The sequence below is a fragment of the Lolium rigidum genome, chromosome 6, assembly GCF_022539505.1.
Source record: "Lolium rigidum isolate FL_2022 chromosome 6, APGP_CSIRO_Lrig_0.1, whole genome shotgun sequence".
In the NCBI taxonomy this organism is placed as follows: Eukaryota; Viridiplantae; Streptophyta; class Magnoliopsida; order Poales; family Poaceae; genus Lolium; species Lolium rigidum.
Genome location: NC_061513.1, coordinates 317,215,063 through 317,232,184, shown reverse-complemented (window position 1 = coordinate 317,232,184; position 17,122 = coordinate 317,215,063). Strand labels below are relative to the sequence as shown.

Below are 17,122 nucleotides of genomic sequence, written 5' to 3'. Positions count from 1 at the left end.
ATGTATAAGCTGCATGATTACTCTTTTGAAGCCTATTAACTAGAACCTTAATTTGTGAGCAATTTGAGGGTACAATTGAGGAGGGAAATTGGTCTATAATCATTGACAGAGACGTCATCCTTATTCTTTGGCACTGAAGTGATGAAACACCCATTAATGCTCTCTAAATATAAAAGTTGCCTCATGAAACTGAGTGCATAAATCATAGAAATCATGCTTTATAATAGGCCAAAATTTCTTTAAAAACTCAACATTAAAACCATGGCCCCTGAGATTTGTTATTCAGGAAGTCTGCCACAACTGCATCAATTTCTTGGGTTGGGAAATGCTCTTCTAAGAGAGAGAGAGAGAGAGAGAGAGAGAGAGAGAGAGAGAGAGAGAGAGAGAGAGAGAGAGAGAGAGAGATCAACATTACTTGCAAGAAGAGAGGACATATTGGAACCTTCTATCGCTATTTGTTTTGTCCCCGATCTTTCCTTATAAGAATGTAAGAGGAGGGAGGCTTTCCCATCATGAGAACTAACACGGAGACCTCAAGGATCTCTGCTAAAGTTGAGATGTGGTTTTTTCCATTTTTGAACCGTTGCTATGGAATGAAATAACTTGGAATTAGCATCACCGAGAGTTACCCATTTGATCTTTCCTCGTTGTTTCCAATATGCCAGTTATTGCTTGAGCATCTCTACCAAATGCTGCTTAAGAATAATTATGAGATTTGTTTCTCTATTCGACGAGATCCTATATATGGTTTTCCAGTGAATCCAAAAAAGGGCTATAACTGAATGAGATCTGCAATATCCTCTTTGAGTGAATAAAATGACTTGGCCCACTCTTTTAGAGATTTTCTAAGAATGTTTGAGCATAGCTGAAATCCTCTTAGCTGCATCTGCATGGTGAATGGACTGAGTCCAGACTTTCTGTACAAGTGGCATGAAATCAGGCATATCAAGCCATATGTTCTCAAATCTAAATATGTTAGGCTTTGGAATTGTTGCCTGGAAAGAAATGATGCAACGAATGTGATCAGAGCTAGTCATAGCTAATGCCTCTGCCATAGTATTTGGGAAGGAATTAGTCCATGATAAGGAAGCGAAGAACCAATTCAAACGTTGCAAAAGAGGGATGGCCTGCATAGTACTCCAACTATATTTTATGACCTTAAGAGGTATATCTAAGTGCCATAGCTGAATAATTGCAATTTTTTGTGTGTACGGAATTAGAATAACTTCAATATAACTTACATATTTTTTAAATTTCCTGATCAGAGAAATAGATGAAAAAGAAAGGAGGCATAATATTTTGGGTTTATGGTTAAAAAAGAAAAGGAAAAAACCAGCGTTCTGTTCAATTTCAAATATTCAGTTTCACCGATAAGATACTGAGACTTGCGCTAATTGCTAACATCTCATTTAAATTTCCACAAGGTTTATTTCTATCCGAAGGAGATCGATAAGGTTAAAGTCCCCCACAATTAACCAGTCATTATCAGCTGGGATCTGCATGTTATGAAACCAAGATAAATAGCCTGTTGCTGGGTGCACAGACGCTTGTGAGTTGTGACTGTCCATGATGTATCAGATTTCGTTGAGAGCAAATCAACAGTGAGAATGAAATCATTCAAGTGCAGTGCCCTGTGAGAACTGAGCTTAGTATATCCCAAATGGCAAGAGTTCCACCTGATTGGCCAACTGAAGGGTGGAAGGCGTAGCTGTCGAAGTTTCCACGACAAAAGTTTCTAATGAAAACTATGTCAAAATCCTCCCTCTTGGTTTCTTGAAAACAAATCACCTACCACTTTCTTTTATTTTGTTGAAAATTAGAATCCATTTTATCCTTATGATCAAACATCTTATGTTCCAATCAAGCACCTTCTAGTTTTTCTTATCCATATGAAACCCCATATAAGGCCTCGTTTGTTTCCTGTGGATCGAATGCAGATATGGAATACTTCCAGACATGGATTGGGTTAATCCCAACCCTCCACCCAAACCACACTAGCCCCCGTTAATCCCTTCCATCTAATTCCTTGCATGTTTCTGGTCATTCGGTTGATCCGCCGCTTGAAATCTTCGGTCAGCTCAATCTGTCTCTTGCGAAGTGGAAATTCGTCCAGACGGTAGGTGGGGATAAATTTTTTTCCAGAGGTGCATAGTGGAGATGACAGGGATGACCTAGGCTAATAATACTGTTCTGGAGTAAACGAAGAGCACAAATTTAATGGGCTGAAAAAAATACACCGCGAGGCTGAAAAACCAAGGTCGGGCCTCAACCAGGCCTATCAATGCCTTCGAGGGATTAAACGAACTAGGCCTAAGGTGACAAAGCAAAAATCCACCTAGTGTACATGCAGAACAGATTGCAATGTCTCATTTGGTCTACGGCTGTACGCTCACCAGCAACTTGTTCACTTGCTACTTGCCCCTTCGCGCAAGAAACAAACAAATAAAATGTGCCCCTAAAGTCTGCTTGCCCCATGTCCCTCACGACGAGCATATGCGCAATTTGCTTGCCGACCGAACTCGAAAACGTGTGAGTCGTGCTGTACCATCGTAGCATACTAGCATGGTTTCATCAGTACGTTGCACAAACACAAGTATGTGCATGATGTTGGTTCACCTCAGCCTTGCGTGGTGCCAGAATTTCCCTTTGCGGCAAGCTTCATCCAGATGAACGAACCTCAACGTTTAACCTGGCCCAAAGGACGCGTGGAAAAGGCAACACCCACTGAAATGACGAGCATTATTCGCTCCGTTTCAAATTAGTTTACTGTACATAATTTGTTCTATGACGTGGTCACGCACGCGAGCAGCGAGGCTTACACACATTCGCATTCATTTAAAATCAAAATTATAGTGATAGGAAAAGGAAACAATTTTCTATCAAATTAATAGAAAGAAGGATACCTTCTCTGATTTGAATCCCGTACTCCCAAGTTCGGGAGCAGAGCGAAAAACATGGACAGAAAAATGAGAGGAAACGATAAACAAAACATCACCCATTTTGTCTTTGAGGTTTCTACTTTTTTCATGGTATATGATTTGATTTTAGAAACCACTTATCCTTCAGTTGACTAGTTCTGAGACGACTGAGAACTAACTTCGTTCTCAATATATAATGTTATCAAAACTCAGTTGCGACTCAACTCATGATTAGTCTAACGTCCTAGATTATTATTTTTAGTTGTATCCTCAGTTGCAACATGAAATTTGAGAGGAAATGTCACATTATATGGAGAACAAAAGTACTTCCCCTTTCTGCAAAAACATAATATGGAGACCTAAGAACGGTGGAAATCAAAATTGGCTGAAGTTCAAAAACAAATACAACAGATAACATCCTGTATAGTCTAGAATTTTCTATTTCCTAACAACTAACAATATACAAGAAACCACTATCGATATATTTCTTCCTCGTTTACTCTAGAGACCAGGTATTTTTAAGAATACCAAAATACACACACTGGAAGAGATAGATTGTCTTTTTTAGGCTAAGAGATAGATTGTCTTTATAACACATACAATTGTCTAAATTATTCTATGAAGACATACCATTTTTAATTTTTGGGCAAGTTTTAGGAAGCTGAGTTTAAAGAAACTTATAATGAAAACTTTGAACAATAAAAGAATATGGTTTCATAAAAATTAAATATAAATAAGTGTAAAAAATTAGTATATATATTATTGATTTGTGCAACCGAGCTCCGCATCCATATAAAGGCCCCAAGGCAAGTGTGACAAAGGTATCATACTAAAGGGTGCAGTGGCAGGGCTGGCCCTAAGGGGCGCACGAGCGACGGTTGCTGCAGGCCCCTTGATGCAATGGCCCCTAACTAAGTATGGCATGTGCGGGTTGGGAGGAACAAAGTCGCAGGAGAGTAGGCTAGTTCTGAACTGACAAGATAGTAAGATTCTTCGTATCTCCATAACTCTAGACTCTAGTGAACTTTAGAGAGGTGAGTTATATGTCACTCCCTGACATCTGTTGGGACTTTAGACCGAGGCGAGATCGACTCCAAGGACATAAGGGCTTATTTGTCATGTTGTCGAGGTGACCCACGGTTCAAGATTTTGAAATCACCATGATGGTAGTTGTAAATGGCATAGTGATATGTTCAATTCTCGTGGATTCTCGGGAAACTGGCCACCTTACTTTTGTCACGTGCTAGAAAGATGGTCCTGAATTCATTTTTATATTATATGTTTTGTATTGTGTGTGTTTTGTGTTTTGTATCGTTTTATTGTATTTTCATTTGTTCTATTGGCTTCCAAAAATTCCACCACATTTTTTTCGATAAAGGAAATATATTAATATCAAAAATTCCATCACATGTGGGTGCATAGTTTGAGTGTGTATAATTTTTCTTTCTCCTTAAATCCAAATTCAAACTGCAACTTTTATACTAAGCTTCCAAATTGCAGGCAGCTTTATCATGTGTTTCTTGTGGCAAGATCGGCAAAATTATGTCCCGTGCCATCATTGATATGGTCCTATGAAACTGTTTTTCATGCCAACATAATTTACATATATCTTATATTGGCATATTTCTCAGAGGTATAGTTCCCTAATTGTAATGTCGTAGTAATAATTCTCTTTTTGGAAAAATGTAAGTTTGTTTTCATAGCCGTGTATCTACCTGTGGCTTTATTTTTATTTTTGTACTAGGTACCTTAGGTCCACTCCACATTTTTAGTAGTGTACTTGTTTGTATTGTTCTCAAGGGTATAGGTCCACTCCAAAAAGTTGCACAAAATATTTATCACATAGGTATTTTTTGGGTGTACTATCTTGTCTTTTTGCCGATGTGATGTTCAAGTTATTGTATGATGTGTTGTCTTATGTGTCGTAACTGTACAATCTACTTGCTTATATTGTAGAACATTAAACGTACTGTTGTGATATTCTTTTATTTGTGTGGTCTTGATGCGACTTCGTGGGATGTCACCTGCCTGGCTGCCCCTAGTAGCACCCTCCTTTGAAAAGAAATTGTTTGGTAAGCTGAATCCAAACACGTACGTCGTATGTTAGTTACTCCATCCGGCTTTCAATACTTGCGGCAGGTTCGGTAAACCTAGCTATACATATTTTAGTTTATAATATTTTCTTTTATATTTTACCTAAATCTGCTATAAGTATTTTGGGCCTGAGGGAGTATGTTTGTTCAAGATGCTGAAACTTCAACATGGCTAGCATTGACGGTCGAGTCAAAAATCATTTATGACCTTCGTTCAGTAGAAACGTGGCCTAAACTCTGGCTCACCGCATGACACCCACGACGAACGTATGCGTTATTCATTTGCCCGCCGAACTTGAAAACGTGTGAGACGTGCTGTTCCATCCTTAGCCTGAGCCTGCGTGATCGGTACCTGGCACAAACACAAGTACGCGCATGTGTGTTGGATCCATCACATCTTCCTTGGCATGGTGACAAAATTTCCCTTTCTGGCAGATAGCTTAGAGGCTTTGTACAAAGAATGCATGATGCGATCTCTCATACCTAAACGTTCAATGACTAGCCAAAGGACGGGTGGAAAAGACATGACGCGAGACATTTGCGTGTTGTGAGTTGTGACAACTCGATTATTTGACAGATCACGGTAAATTCAGACACGGGGAATGGAGTTTTAGAATTTGTCATTTAGTTGCAGAAACCATAAGTTTTCTGTATTTTATTAGTTTTCTAACTAGACTAGAAATGTGCTCAGGCTGTCTGAATGTTAGACGCGTTTGAGTAAAACCGGATGGTGTTATTCTCAACCTTCTGGCTTGTAGCACCAAAATATTTGGTGAATAATTTAGGTACTTCCTCCTCGATTTATATTAACTGTCTCTAATATGGATGTATCGAGACATATTTTAGTTTTACATACATCAATATTAGCGACAACTAATATGAACCAGAGGGAGTAATTTCTTTGGCGGTGATTTGGATAAGAATGGACATCTAGCCCGTTTCTTTGTACTGTTCGATTATGATCGAGCAAGGGATATAGGAGTTTGAAGTGGAAGAAAGTGAGCCTAACCAATAACCTACTATGGTTTTACCGCTCAGTAGCCAAGTTTCTTGAGCACCCTCGGTAAATGGTCATACCGAGGAATCTTCAAATTTTGGTTTGCAAGGTCCGGTAACCATCCGAAATTTCTCGGTATGCCGCCCGCAACGGTCAGTCAATCCTTACCACTTACCAACGGTCGGTAGATATGGGCTCATTGGTAGATTTTTTTAACATGTCCTCCGTTCGCTAATTAATTCATTTTAGCAAGCTAATTTAGCTTGCTAAAACATCTAACATTACTGAACAAAGGAAGTAGCTCGTTTGTTGGGCATGGGTTATTGAGCCACCAACAGTAAAGGGTCAGATAGCTTTCGGAGAAAGGGAATAGAAGAATTGCCATGAGGGCATAATACATCGGTAACGAAGACAGAGGAGACCTACTTTCTTGGAGTCACATCATGTCCTTCAATAAACTATCGTGAACCCTTAAACTTGATGACAATGAGCAAATATCAATGAAAATAAATGAGCAAGAGAAGAAGGACGACAAGTGGAGGCAACATTAACGTCGGTGAAGGAACACGAGTAAGTTCAAGTGAAAGGAAGGGTCCATTTTATCACCTAGCTATCGAGACCAAGGTTTTGGTTAACGGTTGCGAAATCCGGTTACCGCCCTGTAACCGGATTTCACGGCCACCCCTCGGTAAATTGTCATACCAAGCAAATAGTCCCAATTTTTTTTTTAAATCGGAAACCTTGATCGAGACATAGTTGGTAATTCACAATCACACTTAACCATTATGCTAGTCTTACTTCATCATTGATCATCCGAATTCCCAACCATGAAATTCGGTTTCAAATTGGAGAGGAAGCCTAAGAACGGTGGAAATCAAAATGTGCTTAGGCATGATCGAGGAGGAGGACGGGAGGAGAGGAAGAGGCCACGTAGACGTATCCATGGTCTCGTTTCTGTCCCCCTGCCTGCGCGCGGCGAAAACATAGCGTGTGCCGACTTTCCCCCAAGACGGAAAGAACCGGCGGAGTGATAAGCGTCTCCGTACGCGCTACCACCGTCGTCAAGCGCACGTTCCACACCGGCGCTGGAGTTGGACACGTCTCGCTCCGGCGGAAGCCCACGAGGCCCGGCCGGTGACTTGCACCAACCCGGTGGCTACCTCGCCCTAGCGGCCTACACCAGGCAGCCTCGCCACTTCCATGCAAGCGCCAACTGTACACGCTCTCACGCCTCGCCTAATTCTTTGGCCATCCGAGATCATGGCAGAATCGCCACCGATCCGAGTAAAATCTGACAAGACGACGCATCCATCCTCAGCAAGCTGTCCTCCAAAGTTCGAACACCGGACAAGAAATGGATTCGCAGGAGAGCGCGTGCGTGCGCCGAGCAGTATATATAGACGTACGCGGGTGTCGCACTAGCTCGGGCATCGACAGCGACGATCGGCAGAAGGAGAAGAAGAGGAAGAACACCTGTTGGACGACCATGTCGGAGAGGGGTGGCGGCGAGGGCTCGTCGTCGTCGCCGGGGAAGAAGGCCAGGAAGCCGTACACCATCACCAGGCCTAGGGAGCGGTGGAGCCCCGAGGAGCACGAGCGCTTCCTCGACGCCCTACTCAGGTCAGTGCAGTGCACGAGACAAGTGCCATTCGTCGATGAGTTTCATCTGCTCTGCTCTGCTCTGCTCTGTTCTCTACTTTGCCTCTGAACCTTCGCTGCACATCTCGTGCGATTTCTCAGGTTCGGCCGCGACTGGAAGAAGATCGAGGAGCACGTCCGCACCAAGACCGCGGTGCAGGTAACCCAAGTTCAGTCTCGATCAAGATGCCCCGTTGGTTGCTTCTGCTCTGACAATTGGAGAAATGCAATGCGTTATTGTGTGTGCAGATTCGCAGCCATGCCCAGAAGTACTTCCTCAAGGTCCAGAGGCTCGGCCTCGCCGCCAGCCTGCCGCCACAGCACCTGAGCCGCAGACCAAGCATGCCGTTCGGAAGCGGCTCGGTTGCGACGACGGTGCTCCACGGCCATCCGCAGCAGTATCCAGGTCCAGCCGGTGCTGTTCAGAGTCAGAGTCACACCACGGGCAGCGGGTGGAACAATCCGGGACTCCTTCCACCATCCAATGGCAAGCGACTCTGTCTTTGACTCTTCACTTGCTTACTACAGTAGTATTCTGCACTTCTGATCAATGTGCAACACTGCAACTTCGTCAGCACATTAACTTTCTATGATTTTGTCATCTAACAATGCACTGCGTTCTGAATGATTTCAGACATGCAGATGCTGGACTGGGCAGGCACTTCTTCGGCCTGGGTGAACCAAGGAGGTGCAGGAAGCCGGACCAATCCAGGTACTCTTATCTGAATTTCCCTTTATGCAAACACTCCGAGTTGCAACCAAAACACTGAGAGTCTGAGATCATAACTTCGAATTTACTTAGGTGGCAGCTCGTTCATGGGCACACCGAGCTTCAGCGACACGACCATGGACTGGGCTGGCACCGTCGGCGGCACAAGCGAAGCATCGGCAATGTCCGATGCGCAGGACGACACGATCCCACTTCCGCTCTCTCCAGGTAGCAAATCTTCTTTGTGTTCACAATGCCAGATTTACTCTTTCTAAATAAACTGTGAACTGAATCTTTTATTTTGGCTGGTGCTGTTTTCTTGCAGACGATATGCACTTCGCGCAGGTGTACCGGTTCATCGGCGACATATTCGACCCGACCACGCCTTGCCAGATCGAAGCCCATCTGCAGAAGCTCAAGGACATGGACGGCATCACCGTCAAGACGGTAAGTGTGCTTCAGTGCTGCGATTTTAATTAATACTAGCCTACTAGGCACCTTTCTACAGCATGATCATTCACCGTCTCCCCTGCTTTGCTCCCATCAACATCGAATTTCCACTGACAAACTCAACCTTGACATGCTGCAGATCTTGCTGGTGCTAAGGAATCTGGAGACCAACCTGGCAGCTCCTCAATTTGAGCCAATCGTGAGTAGCCTTCTCTGAATTCTCCCCTCATTCTCTAGAATTAGCCAAGTTCCAGGTTAGTAATTAACTTCCATGTCTTTGTTCCCTGATGTTTCGACAGAGGAGGTTGCTGTCGAGGTATGACCCGGCGCAAGGCTTGTCTGGCCAGTTATAGAGCGTGCACGCAACCTGGAAACAAAACGGTATCTAACATGGGTGGCAAAAGAGAGACAAAAATCCGAGCCTGCCTGGAGGACTGAAGAACTGATTGGGAAGTTGGAATAGATACATGGTCCGCCAGAGATATTACATACAGATATAGTCTGATAATGAATGATTTTTTTTTTTAAGTACTAGTAGATACGGACTGAGATATGTTTGTAGGGGACCTGCCCAGACGTCATATCGTGTGTTTAGAGTTCAGATTTCCAAGTACTAGTACTAAATTTGTGTTGTAACACGTGATCAACTTCGAGAAAATGTCTTTTACTGAAAACATGAAATATACGAAATTCTTTTAATGTTGGCATTTCACGTGTCAATCTCCTGGAGAAATGAGTTTACCTAGTGCATAATCAGTTAACTTCCAAAGGAAATAACAAATGTTTGCAAATGGAATCAAGTTTGTGTTAGCCGCACATCTGCCAGGATAAATGGACGACACCAAATATGCACATGACTATCACGTGGAAGTTGTGTACTACCATGCTTGCCTAGATTTACCCGTGTTCTGTGTACACAGTGCTCTGGAGCAGTGGCGGAGCCAGAATAACAACCATGAGTTGTCAGCTTGGTGTTGTGTAGTCAAATAGGAAGCAAATTTGGTGCACATGAGCACCAGTGCTCTCAGTTTTTAAAATAGTTAAAAAACTAAATTTATGTATTTCAAAAAATCATCACATTTATTCCATGAATACATACACATATTCTGAATATTAATGCAAAGTTTCGGTAGAAATTGCATTGTATTTTGAGCTACAGGAAAAAAACAAATTTGTGGCTACGTATAGAGGTATATATTTGTCAGAAATTTGTCTTTTTTGTATAGTTTAAAATATAACATATTTTTCTTCAAAATTTCTACCGTACTTTCAGAATGTTTATATGTATGTGGGTATTTAATTTCATATTTTTTCAAATCCAAAAAATATGATTTTTAAAAATCAGGAGCACTGGTGCTCATGTGCCAAATACACTTTTTGAGTCAAATACATGTATTTCTATAAATTTTTAATATTTTCTATACACTTTTAGCTTGTTTTGTCAAAAAGCTGTGTAGTCATTTGACTACACAGATTGGACGTGGCTCCGCCACTGCTCTGGAGTTTTCCGCGGCAAGTCGTCTCTGCACTATTCCGTACCGGAAATGTTGTGTGTACGATCAATTTGCTACGATCATTGTACGACAAGACTGCAGGCCAACATTGCCATGCATGGTCCACATACATGTGATGACATGTGAGGTGTCGTATGAAATTGTCGTACAAATATGTCGTGTGTATAGCATTACTCGTCCCGTACTAGCTACTTATTCTTTTGCTATTTCAGTGTTCCCTTTTATTGCCTAGATTTTCATGTTCCAAGATAACCTAGAGGGTGGTAGGAATTTAAAATGCATGTTATATGTCTTTGAACACCTCTCTGGTTTAAAAATTAGTTATCATAGAATTGAGATATGTTGTTTTAATAAAGCTAGCTTGATAATTAAGGATTATAAATCTATCTTTGCATGTGTAGAAGGCTCTCTTCCTCTTAAATATTTAGGACTCCCTGCTTATTTAAGGATTATGGTGGTAGAGTTGTTTTGCTTAAATCATGTCTTGGTAATGTTCCATTTTACACGATGTCTATGGCATCTCCCCTTTTGTAAAATTCCATGTAAACGTATGGACTTTTTCATGAAGAGATTACTATGGCAGAAAGAGAAAAATGCAAAGAAATATCATGTAGTTACGTAGGCGGAAATTTGCAGAACAATTGATTAAGGTGGTGTGATCGATTTGAAAAACTATAAATATTTGTTTACTATGTAAATGGATATGGAAGATCGAAAATAGGATGTCCTCTAGAAGGGCATTATTAGAAACCCATTCGTTCTCACTTTTGGCTTGATTTGTTGAGTGTTAGTGACATATTTTAAAATTTGTAAAGAAGAATGTAGTAAATGCTAGAATGATGATTCTGGAAGTATCTTTGAATAGGGAAAGCCCCACAGCTCCTAATTTTTATACATTGTATGATTCCTTTCTAGTAGACTTTTTACTAAAGGACGACGTAGTCTACATTATTTGGCATAAACTTTAGAATAATTGTGCAAATGTTGGTCATATTAAGGATATAAATGTAGATCGTTACTCACAGTCTCTTAAATGTAGTGTTGAATCTTTTTATATGACCTTAAATACTACTCAAAAGTCCTATTTCCTTATTAAAATATATGATTTGTAAATACTATTTTGAAATTTAATTTTTTTGAGTGGCTTGCTTTTGAATAAAAGTATTTTGAAAAAACATTATATATCATAAAGTTTCGCATAGAATTGATAAATACATGTTTCTGATAATAAAGAGAGTATTGATCGTTTGATCTTCGAGTGTCCTCGTTGTGCGCGTATAGTTAAGATTTCGTTTAACTAGGCTTTTGTACTTAAGACGTCCCCATGCTTTTTAAGAGTCTCTCCATGTTGATGTAATGACGTTCCAGGACAACACCGAATATGTGCATGCCGTCGATGCCGCATGCAAGTGCAAGTGTGTGGAAGGGGCGCTCATTTCCCCCTCCCCCTCTCTCTCCTCGCTATAGTAGTTTGGGAGAAGTTCGCCCTGCTCTGAGCCGATCCGAGGCCCTCACCAGCGGCGATGTCATCGGGGAGTGGCTGAGGAAAGGGTCCAGCCTCTGTTTTGTATGTAGTAGGTCTAGGGTTTGGTCCTCCGCGGCGTCTGGGAGTGGAGTACCAGTTCTTCCCGGTCAGATCTGGTATGGCCTATGGGTGATCTTCTTCTATGCATGGCGCTGGTGGCCAGCGCTGACATCGGCGGAGAGGAATACCTTGGGGATATCTGACAATAAGGTCGTTGTGTCGAGCTTTCGCGTCTTGGTTCAATGGCACGGCACCGGACGCTCGCCGTCGAGCTTCCTCGCTATGCTTTCAAGGTGGAAGGATAGCGTGAAGACCTCTGGGGCGGGCTCAGGTAATAAGCGCCGCCTTCTCCAGCTCTGCGGTGCTAGAGCCCCCCTTCCTCCGGTTGGGGGTAGCTCTGCTGCCGATGTTTGCTGGAGATGGTGGAGGGAGTTCGTGAAGACTGCAACTGCTGCGGCGATTCCCAAGCGATGACACCTCACTGTTGTTGCTATCCTTGGCCAAGAGTTTGGCCTCGCTGACCTCAAGCAGAAGATTTTGAGCATTTCATCCTCGACTGGAGGATCTACTTCAGCCTCGTCATGGCGTCAAGCGCCCGTACTGCCCCAAGTGATCATGTCCGCGGCGGCGGTAGGGGTGGGCATGTGCGGAGGCTCTTCTTCTTCAGCGAGCATCAAGGACTCGATCGCTTTTTTGCGATCTTCTGTAGGATGTTTTGTGCAAAAAATAGGGCCTATGTTGTAATTTTTTCTTCTCTTGAGACCTTTCTTGTAATTGTACACCCACCGCTGAATTAATGCAGTTTTCCAGGTCCTTAGGGACCTTTCCCGAAGAAAAAAAAATGCGCATGGCTATCACGTGGAAGTTTGTGTACTATCATGCTTGCCTAGTTTTACCCATGTTCGGTGGACGTACCGTCTAATATTACTGAATCAGAGACATGTGCTCAACATCAGAAAATGTCTTTTACGGAATGCTCAAAATAGAAATATCCGAAGTTCTTTTATGTTGGCATTTCATAAGGCTCCATATTTTTTCGAAGAGTGCTCCATATATGCCCGAACTTACTTTGTCCCAAGCTTTGAATTACGATCTCAGGACAGCCACATGGGCAAAGTGTCAATTTTTTTTTTTTTTTGCGGGTAGAAGATGATTATATTGAAAAACCGTTCTTACAGAAAGATCCAGAAAACAGAAAGAAAATACAGATAAGACCCTTCTGGATCCCGACGAGGACGACGACCATGACGGGTCGGTGGCGCGCCGTTGCTGCTGCTCCTCCACAAGCCTTGGACGACGGAGCCGGCTTCTCTGCACACGGGAAGTCGCCGAGCCACGGATCCATGGATCCATCGCCGTGGACCGTCGAAGACGCCGCGGAAATCCTCCAAACCATCTTCAACCTCCAGATCCGCCGCCCGGCGACGAAATCCGGCTTATTCTTCAAGCGCCCAAGAAGCCAGGGGCGCAAGGGAGTCGCGCACCTCGCGGCAGAGCTCCGAAGACCACCGCCGCAGAAGGGGAGAGGCGCCGACGCAGAACCCGACAACGACAGCACCACCACCTCCACAGCGCCGCCGGCCGGAACCCTACCGAAGCCTAGACTATATACAAGCCGGGATCCGGGGTTTCCCCACCCTCCCGCCGCCGCAGCGGCCGCCGGAGGAGGAGGAAACCCGCGAATCGCCGGCGAGCGAGCTGGATCGACGGGCGGTGTCAAAAATCGCCTCTCTCTATCAGAGGGAGGAGACCGGTCCAAGGTGCGGTTTGATGGGCAAAGTGTCAATTTGATTGTGAAATAAGTTTACCTAGTACATAACCAGTTAACTTTCAGAGAAAAATATGTATGTTTGCAAATGGAATGAAGATAATTCCACAGTTGTGTTTGCTTGCACGTGTGCCAGGACAACACCGAATATACGCATGGTTATCCCGTGGAAGTTGTGTACTACCATGCTTGCCTAATTTTACCCATGTTCGGTGTAAGACCATGTGCTGTGGAGTTTTCCGCGGCAAGTCGGCTCTCCACTATTCACTGTTCACTTGTTCAGTACTACTTGTTTCGTTCATGCACAAGAAGTTCTCTTTTGATTTTTCTACTTCCCTTTTATTGCCTAGATTTTCATGTTCCAAGATAATCTAGAGAGTCCTAGGAACTTAAGGTACTTGTTTGAAAATTAATTATCATAGAAGTAAGTTTTTTTGTTTTGTTAAAACTAGTTTGAGAATTGAGGATTATAAATCTGTCTTATCATGTGTAGAAGGTTCTCTTCCTCTTAGATATTTAGAACTCCCTGCTCATGATAAGAGCCCAAGAAACTCTGAGCGAAAACTACAAAAAAAGAAAAAGAGAAAAAGCTTGGAACTTGGCAGTATAGTACTTATGGGGGTAGAGTTTTTTCCCTTAAATCATGCCCTCCCCCCTCCTTCGTAAAATTCCATGTAAATGATATTAATTGTTTTATGAAGAGATTCAGTGTCTATACATGTTTATTTAAAAAAATAGGATGAAATCTGGAAGGAAGTTATTAGATCCAAATATTTACATTCTACTATTTTATCTCAGTGTAATCGAAAACCCATTCATTCTCACTTTTGCTCTAGTTTGTGGAGTGTTTGAGATATGTGTTTAAATTTGTAAAGAAGATTGTAGCAAATGGTGAAATTATCAGATTTTGGAGAGGCCATAACATAAAGTGATGTCCCAGTCCATAAGCCTAATGTTGCTGACTGGGAACCCCAAACTACTCATCGATGTTAACACATAATGGTTTCGGCTGTAGCAAGTTCATCTGCAACAGAAATGTGATAAGCTAAGTACAGGGACTCAACAAAAACTTAATTAACTTGTTAGCAAAGCTGGTATGCAGCCTTTTTGTAGAGCTTCTTTTGCGTAAAGCTAATTTTTCTTTTTTAAACAAGAGGGAGAACTTGTCTACTCCAAACCTTTAAAACGAGATAAGAGAGCGATATCACTAGTTCTCATGATCATCATATTGAATCCACCAAATCTTCATCAGCTTGAACCAGTTATCTCAGATCACCCCCTCAATACCCTGGAGAAGGTATACTTAAACACACGTTGTTTTGTTAAGTTTTACGATCATGTTAAAGTTCTTTATCATCACATAGTCCATTCTCAAGTTATCCTTAACCATGAACACGGCTTTTCGAAAAGATTTAACCATGTAGGGATGTACAACTTTGTCCACACGTGTCAACCAACTCTTAACATCAATGTTTTAGCTCTCTCCTTTGAAAAAAAACGGTAGAGGGTGGTTGACCACGACATTTACTTTACTATTGCCTAGACTATGAGTCACGCCACAAAAAAATTATTTCGCCATAACGGGTTAAGTCGCGAAGTGGATCCTTTGAAGTGAGGCGAGTGAGTTTCCCAAGAGGTTCAGTCTCCAGCCTGTCTATCGGTATATTTTGTCTGTAGCACACTCACGTTTATATGGACGACAGATGATACCGTACAAGATTTTGCTGGGTGTAGTCGGTACATACGAGCCGACAGCCAAGGATGGTACTTTGTAGGACAGAGTACAAGATTTTATTACTGGCTCAAGCCAAGGCAGAAGGCACACGCACGCGCACGGTGCGTACGCAGCACTTTATTTACGTATACGTATACATACGGAGCTAAGCGTGGCTGTGCACGTAGTACATAGATCGCCCGAATGGTCCTAGCTAGTCCCACTTCACTTCCACTTCCTGCCGTGCTTGCCGCCGCCGAACATGCTGCCCTTGTGCTTCCCGCCGAAGTGGCCATGCCCGCCGCCGCCGTGGCCGGTCTGGTACGATCCCATGCCCATGTGGCCGCCTGCACGCACGCACGAACGAGCTCACAAACTTCAGTAAACAATTCGTGTATAGCCATAGATCAGGTGGTTTCCGTTAGCTAAAGCTACGTACCGTGGTGCGGCGCCGGCTGCGCGGGGTACGCCGCCGGCGCGTAGCCGTGCGCCGGGTAACCGCCGTACGGAGGGCAAGCCCCGGCGGCGGGAGGTGGGTACCCGTGCTGCTGGCCGTGGCCGCCGTACCCGTGTCCCTGGCCGCCGTAACCGTGGCCCTGTCCATGGCCTTTCCCGCCGCCGACGAGGTTGGACACGAACCCCTTCACGCCGCCGCCGTGGCCGCCGTGCATGTCGTGCCCGCCGCCCATGGTCGATTAACTACTTGCTGTTGCCCGATCGAGCAGGTCAAGCTAACAGTGATTTGAGTTTGGTGTCTCGATCGATGATCTGCTAGGTGAGTCGAGCCCGCGCCCCCGTTTTATAGCTGCGCGGCCGCGCCTCTAACTTTGCCGGGCCGTGTCGACGTGTGCCCATCGCATATATGCATGCCGGCCGGCCGGCTGCCGAATCTGCACACCTGCGCCGATAAGGTATTCTTCCTCCGGGACCTTCTCTCCAGCTGCATGCGGCGCTAGACCGTCAGCTCAGTGGTGGATGATATGGTCAGATTCTTATGCTCTATGTAAGCCGAGATGTTGAACGCAACTAAGATTCTATTTTGCTGTATTTGACGGTGCATAATGGGCGCAGTGCCGCAGCCGAAATCTGGCACTTCCGACAGCCGTTCGCTACTTCCGCCACTTCTTCCGCGTGTACATTGTGCCTTACTCGGGGCTTTTAGCCATTTGATCTACTCCATCTATACCATTTACATGGCAATTACGTATTTCGAAAAGAAAATTTGATTGTAAGTTTAGTTAATAATCTAAAAAATAAGATATATGCCACACAAATTTGACGTAGAATATATCTTAATTTTTGTTATCCAAATTTATAGTCAATTTTTTTCTCGAAATACGTAATTACCCTGTAAATCGGTATGGAGTTAATAATCCATTGCCTTCAAATACTTAAAGTTACTTTTTGCTATTATATATATTTTTCACCTCAGGTTGTGAAATAGTTATTCCATGCCTTTGCAACCGTACATGATTTTTAGTTACCCTAAATTTTATTTTATTATGGTAGTCGAATAGAACATTAGCAAAAAAATTGACTTGATTTTTGTTTGTTTATGTGATGTACAAAAATATGACGTAGAATACGTCTTTTACAATGTAATGACTCATACACTTTATTTTTTATGCCTTTTTAGTCAATATGAACGTAGTTATTAGTATACAAAACACAAATTTATGCGTGTAACAATGTAGACCCGATCGAAGGCTAACTCTACCCACCACGACCATACACCGAGACCTCTGCCCCATACCTGGTGGCAAAGCACAGCCCTCAGCCGTCCGTCGTCGATGGCG

General features: G+C 43.2%; 2 protein-coding genes across 2 annotated transcripts; one reads left to right on the top strand and one right to left on the bottom strand.

The window, feature by feature from the left end:
* The first annotated feature begins 7,350 nt into the window (after nucleotides 1-7,350).
* Nucleotides 7,351-9,280, top strand: LOC124659355 (protein REVEILLE 8-like). The gene is made up of 8 exons (XM_047197255.1): nucleotides 7,351-7,628; nucleotides 7,749-7,806; nucleotides 7,896-8,133; nucleotides 8,281-8,358; nucleotides 8,449-8,583; nucleotides 8,681-8,802; nucleotides 8,945-9,004; nucleotides 9,105-9,280. Exons 1-8 carry the CDS (start codon nucleotides 7,363-7,365, stop codon nucleotides 9,156-9,158), a joined length of 1,011 nt encoding a protein of 336 aa, XP_047053211.1. The 5' UTR covers nucleotides 7,351-7,362; the 3' UTR covers nucleotides 9,159-9,280.
* Nucleotides 9,281-15,386: 6,106 nt separating this feature from the next.
* LOC124659193 (holotricin-3-like) lies at nucleotides 15,387-16,045 on the bottom strand. Its single transcript, XM_047197129.1, has 2 exons — nucleotides 15,766-16,045; nucleotides 15,387-15,673 (listed from the first exon to the last, which is right to left on the bottom strand). Exons 1-2 carry the CDS (start codon nucleotides 16,013-16,015, stop codon nucleotides 15,552-15,554), a joined length of 372 nt encoding a protein of 123 aa, XP_047053085.1. The 5' UTR covers nucleotides 16,016-16,045; the 3' UTR covers nucleotides 15,387-15,551.
* Between the last annotated feature and the right edge of the window lie 1,077 nt (nucleotides 16,046-17,122).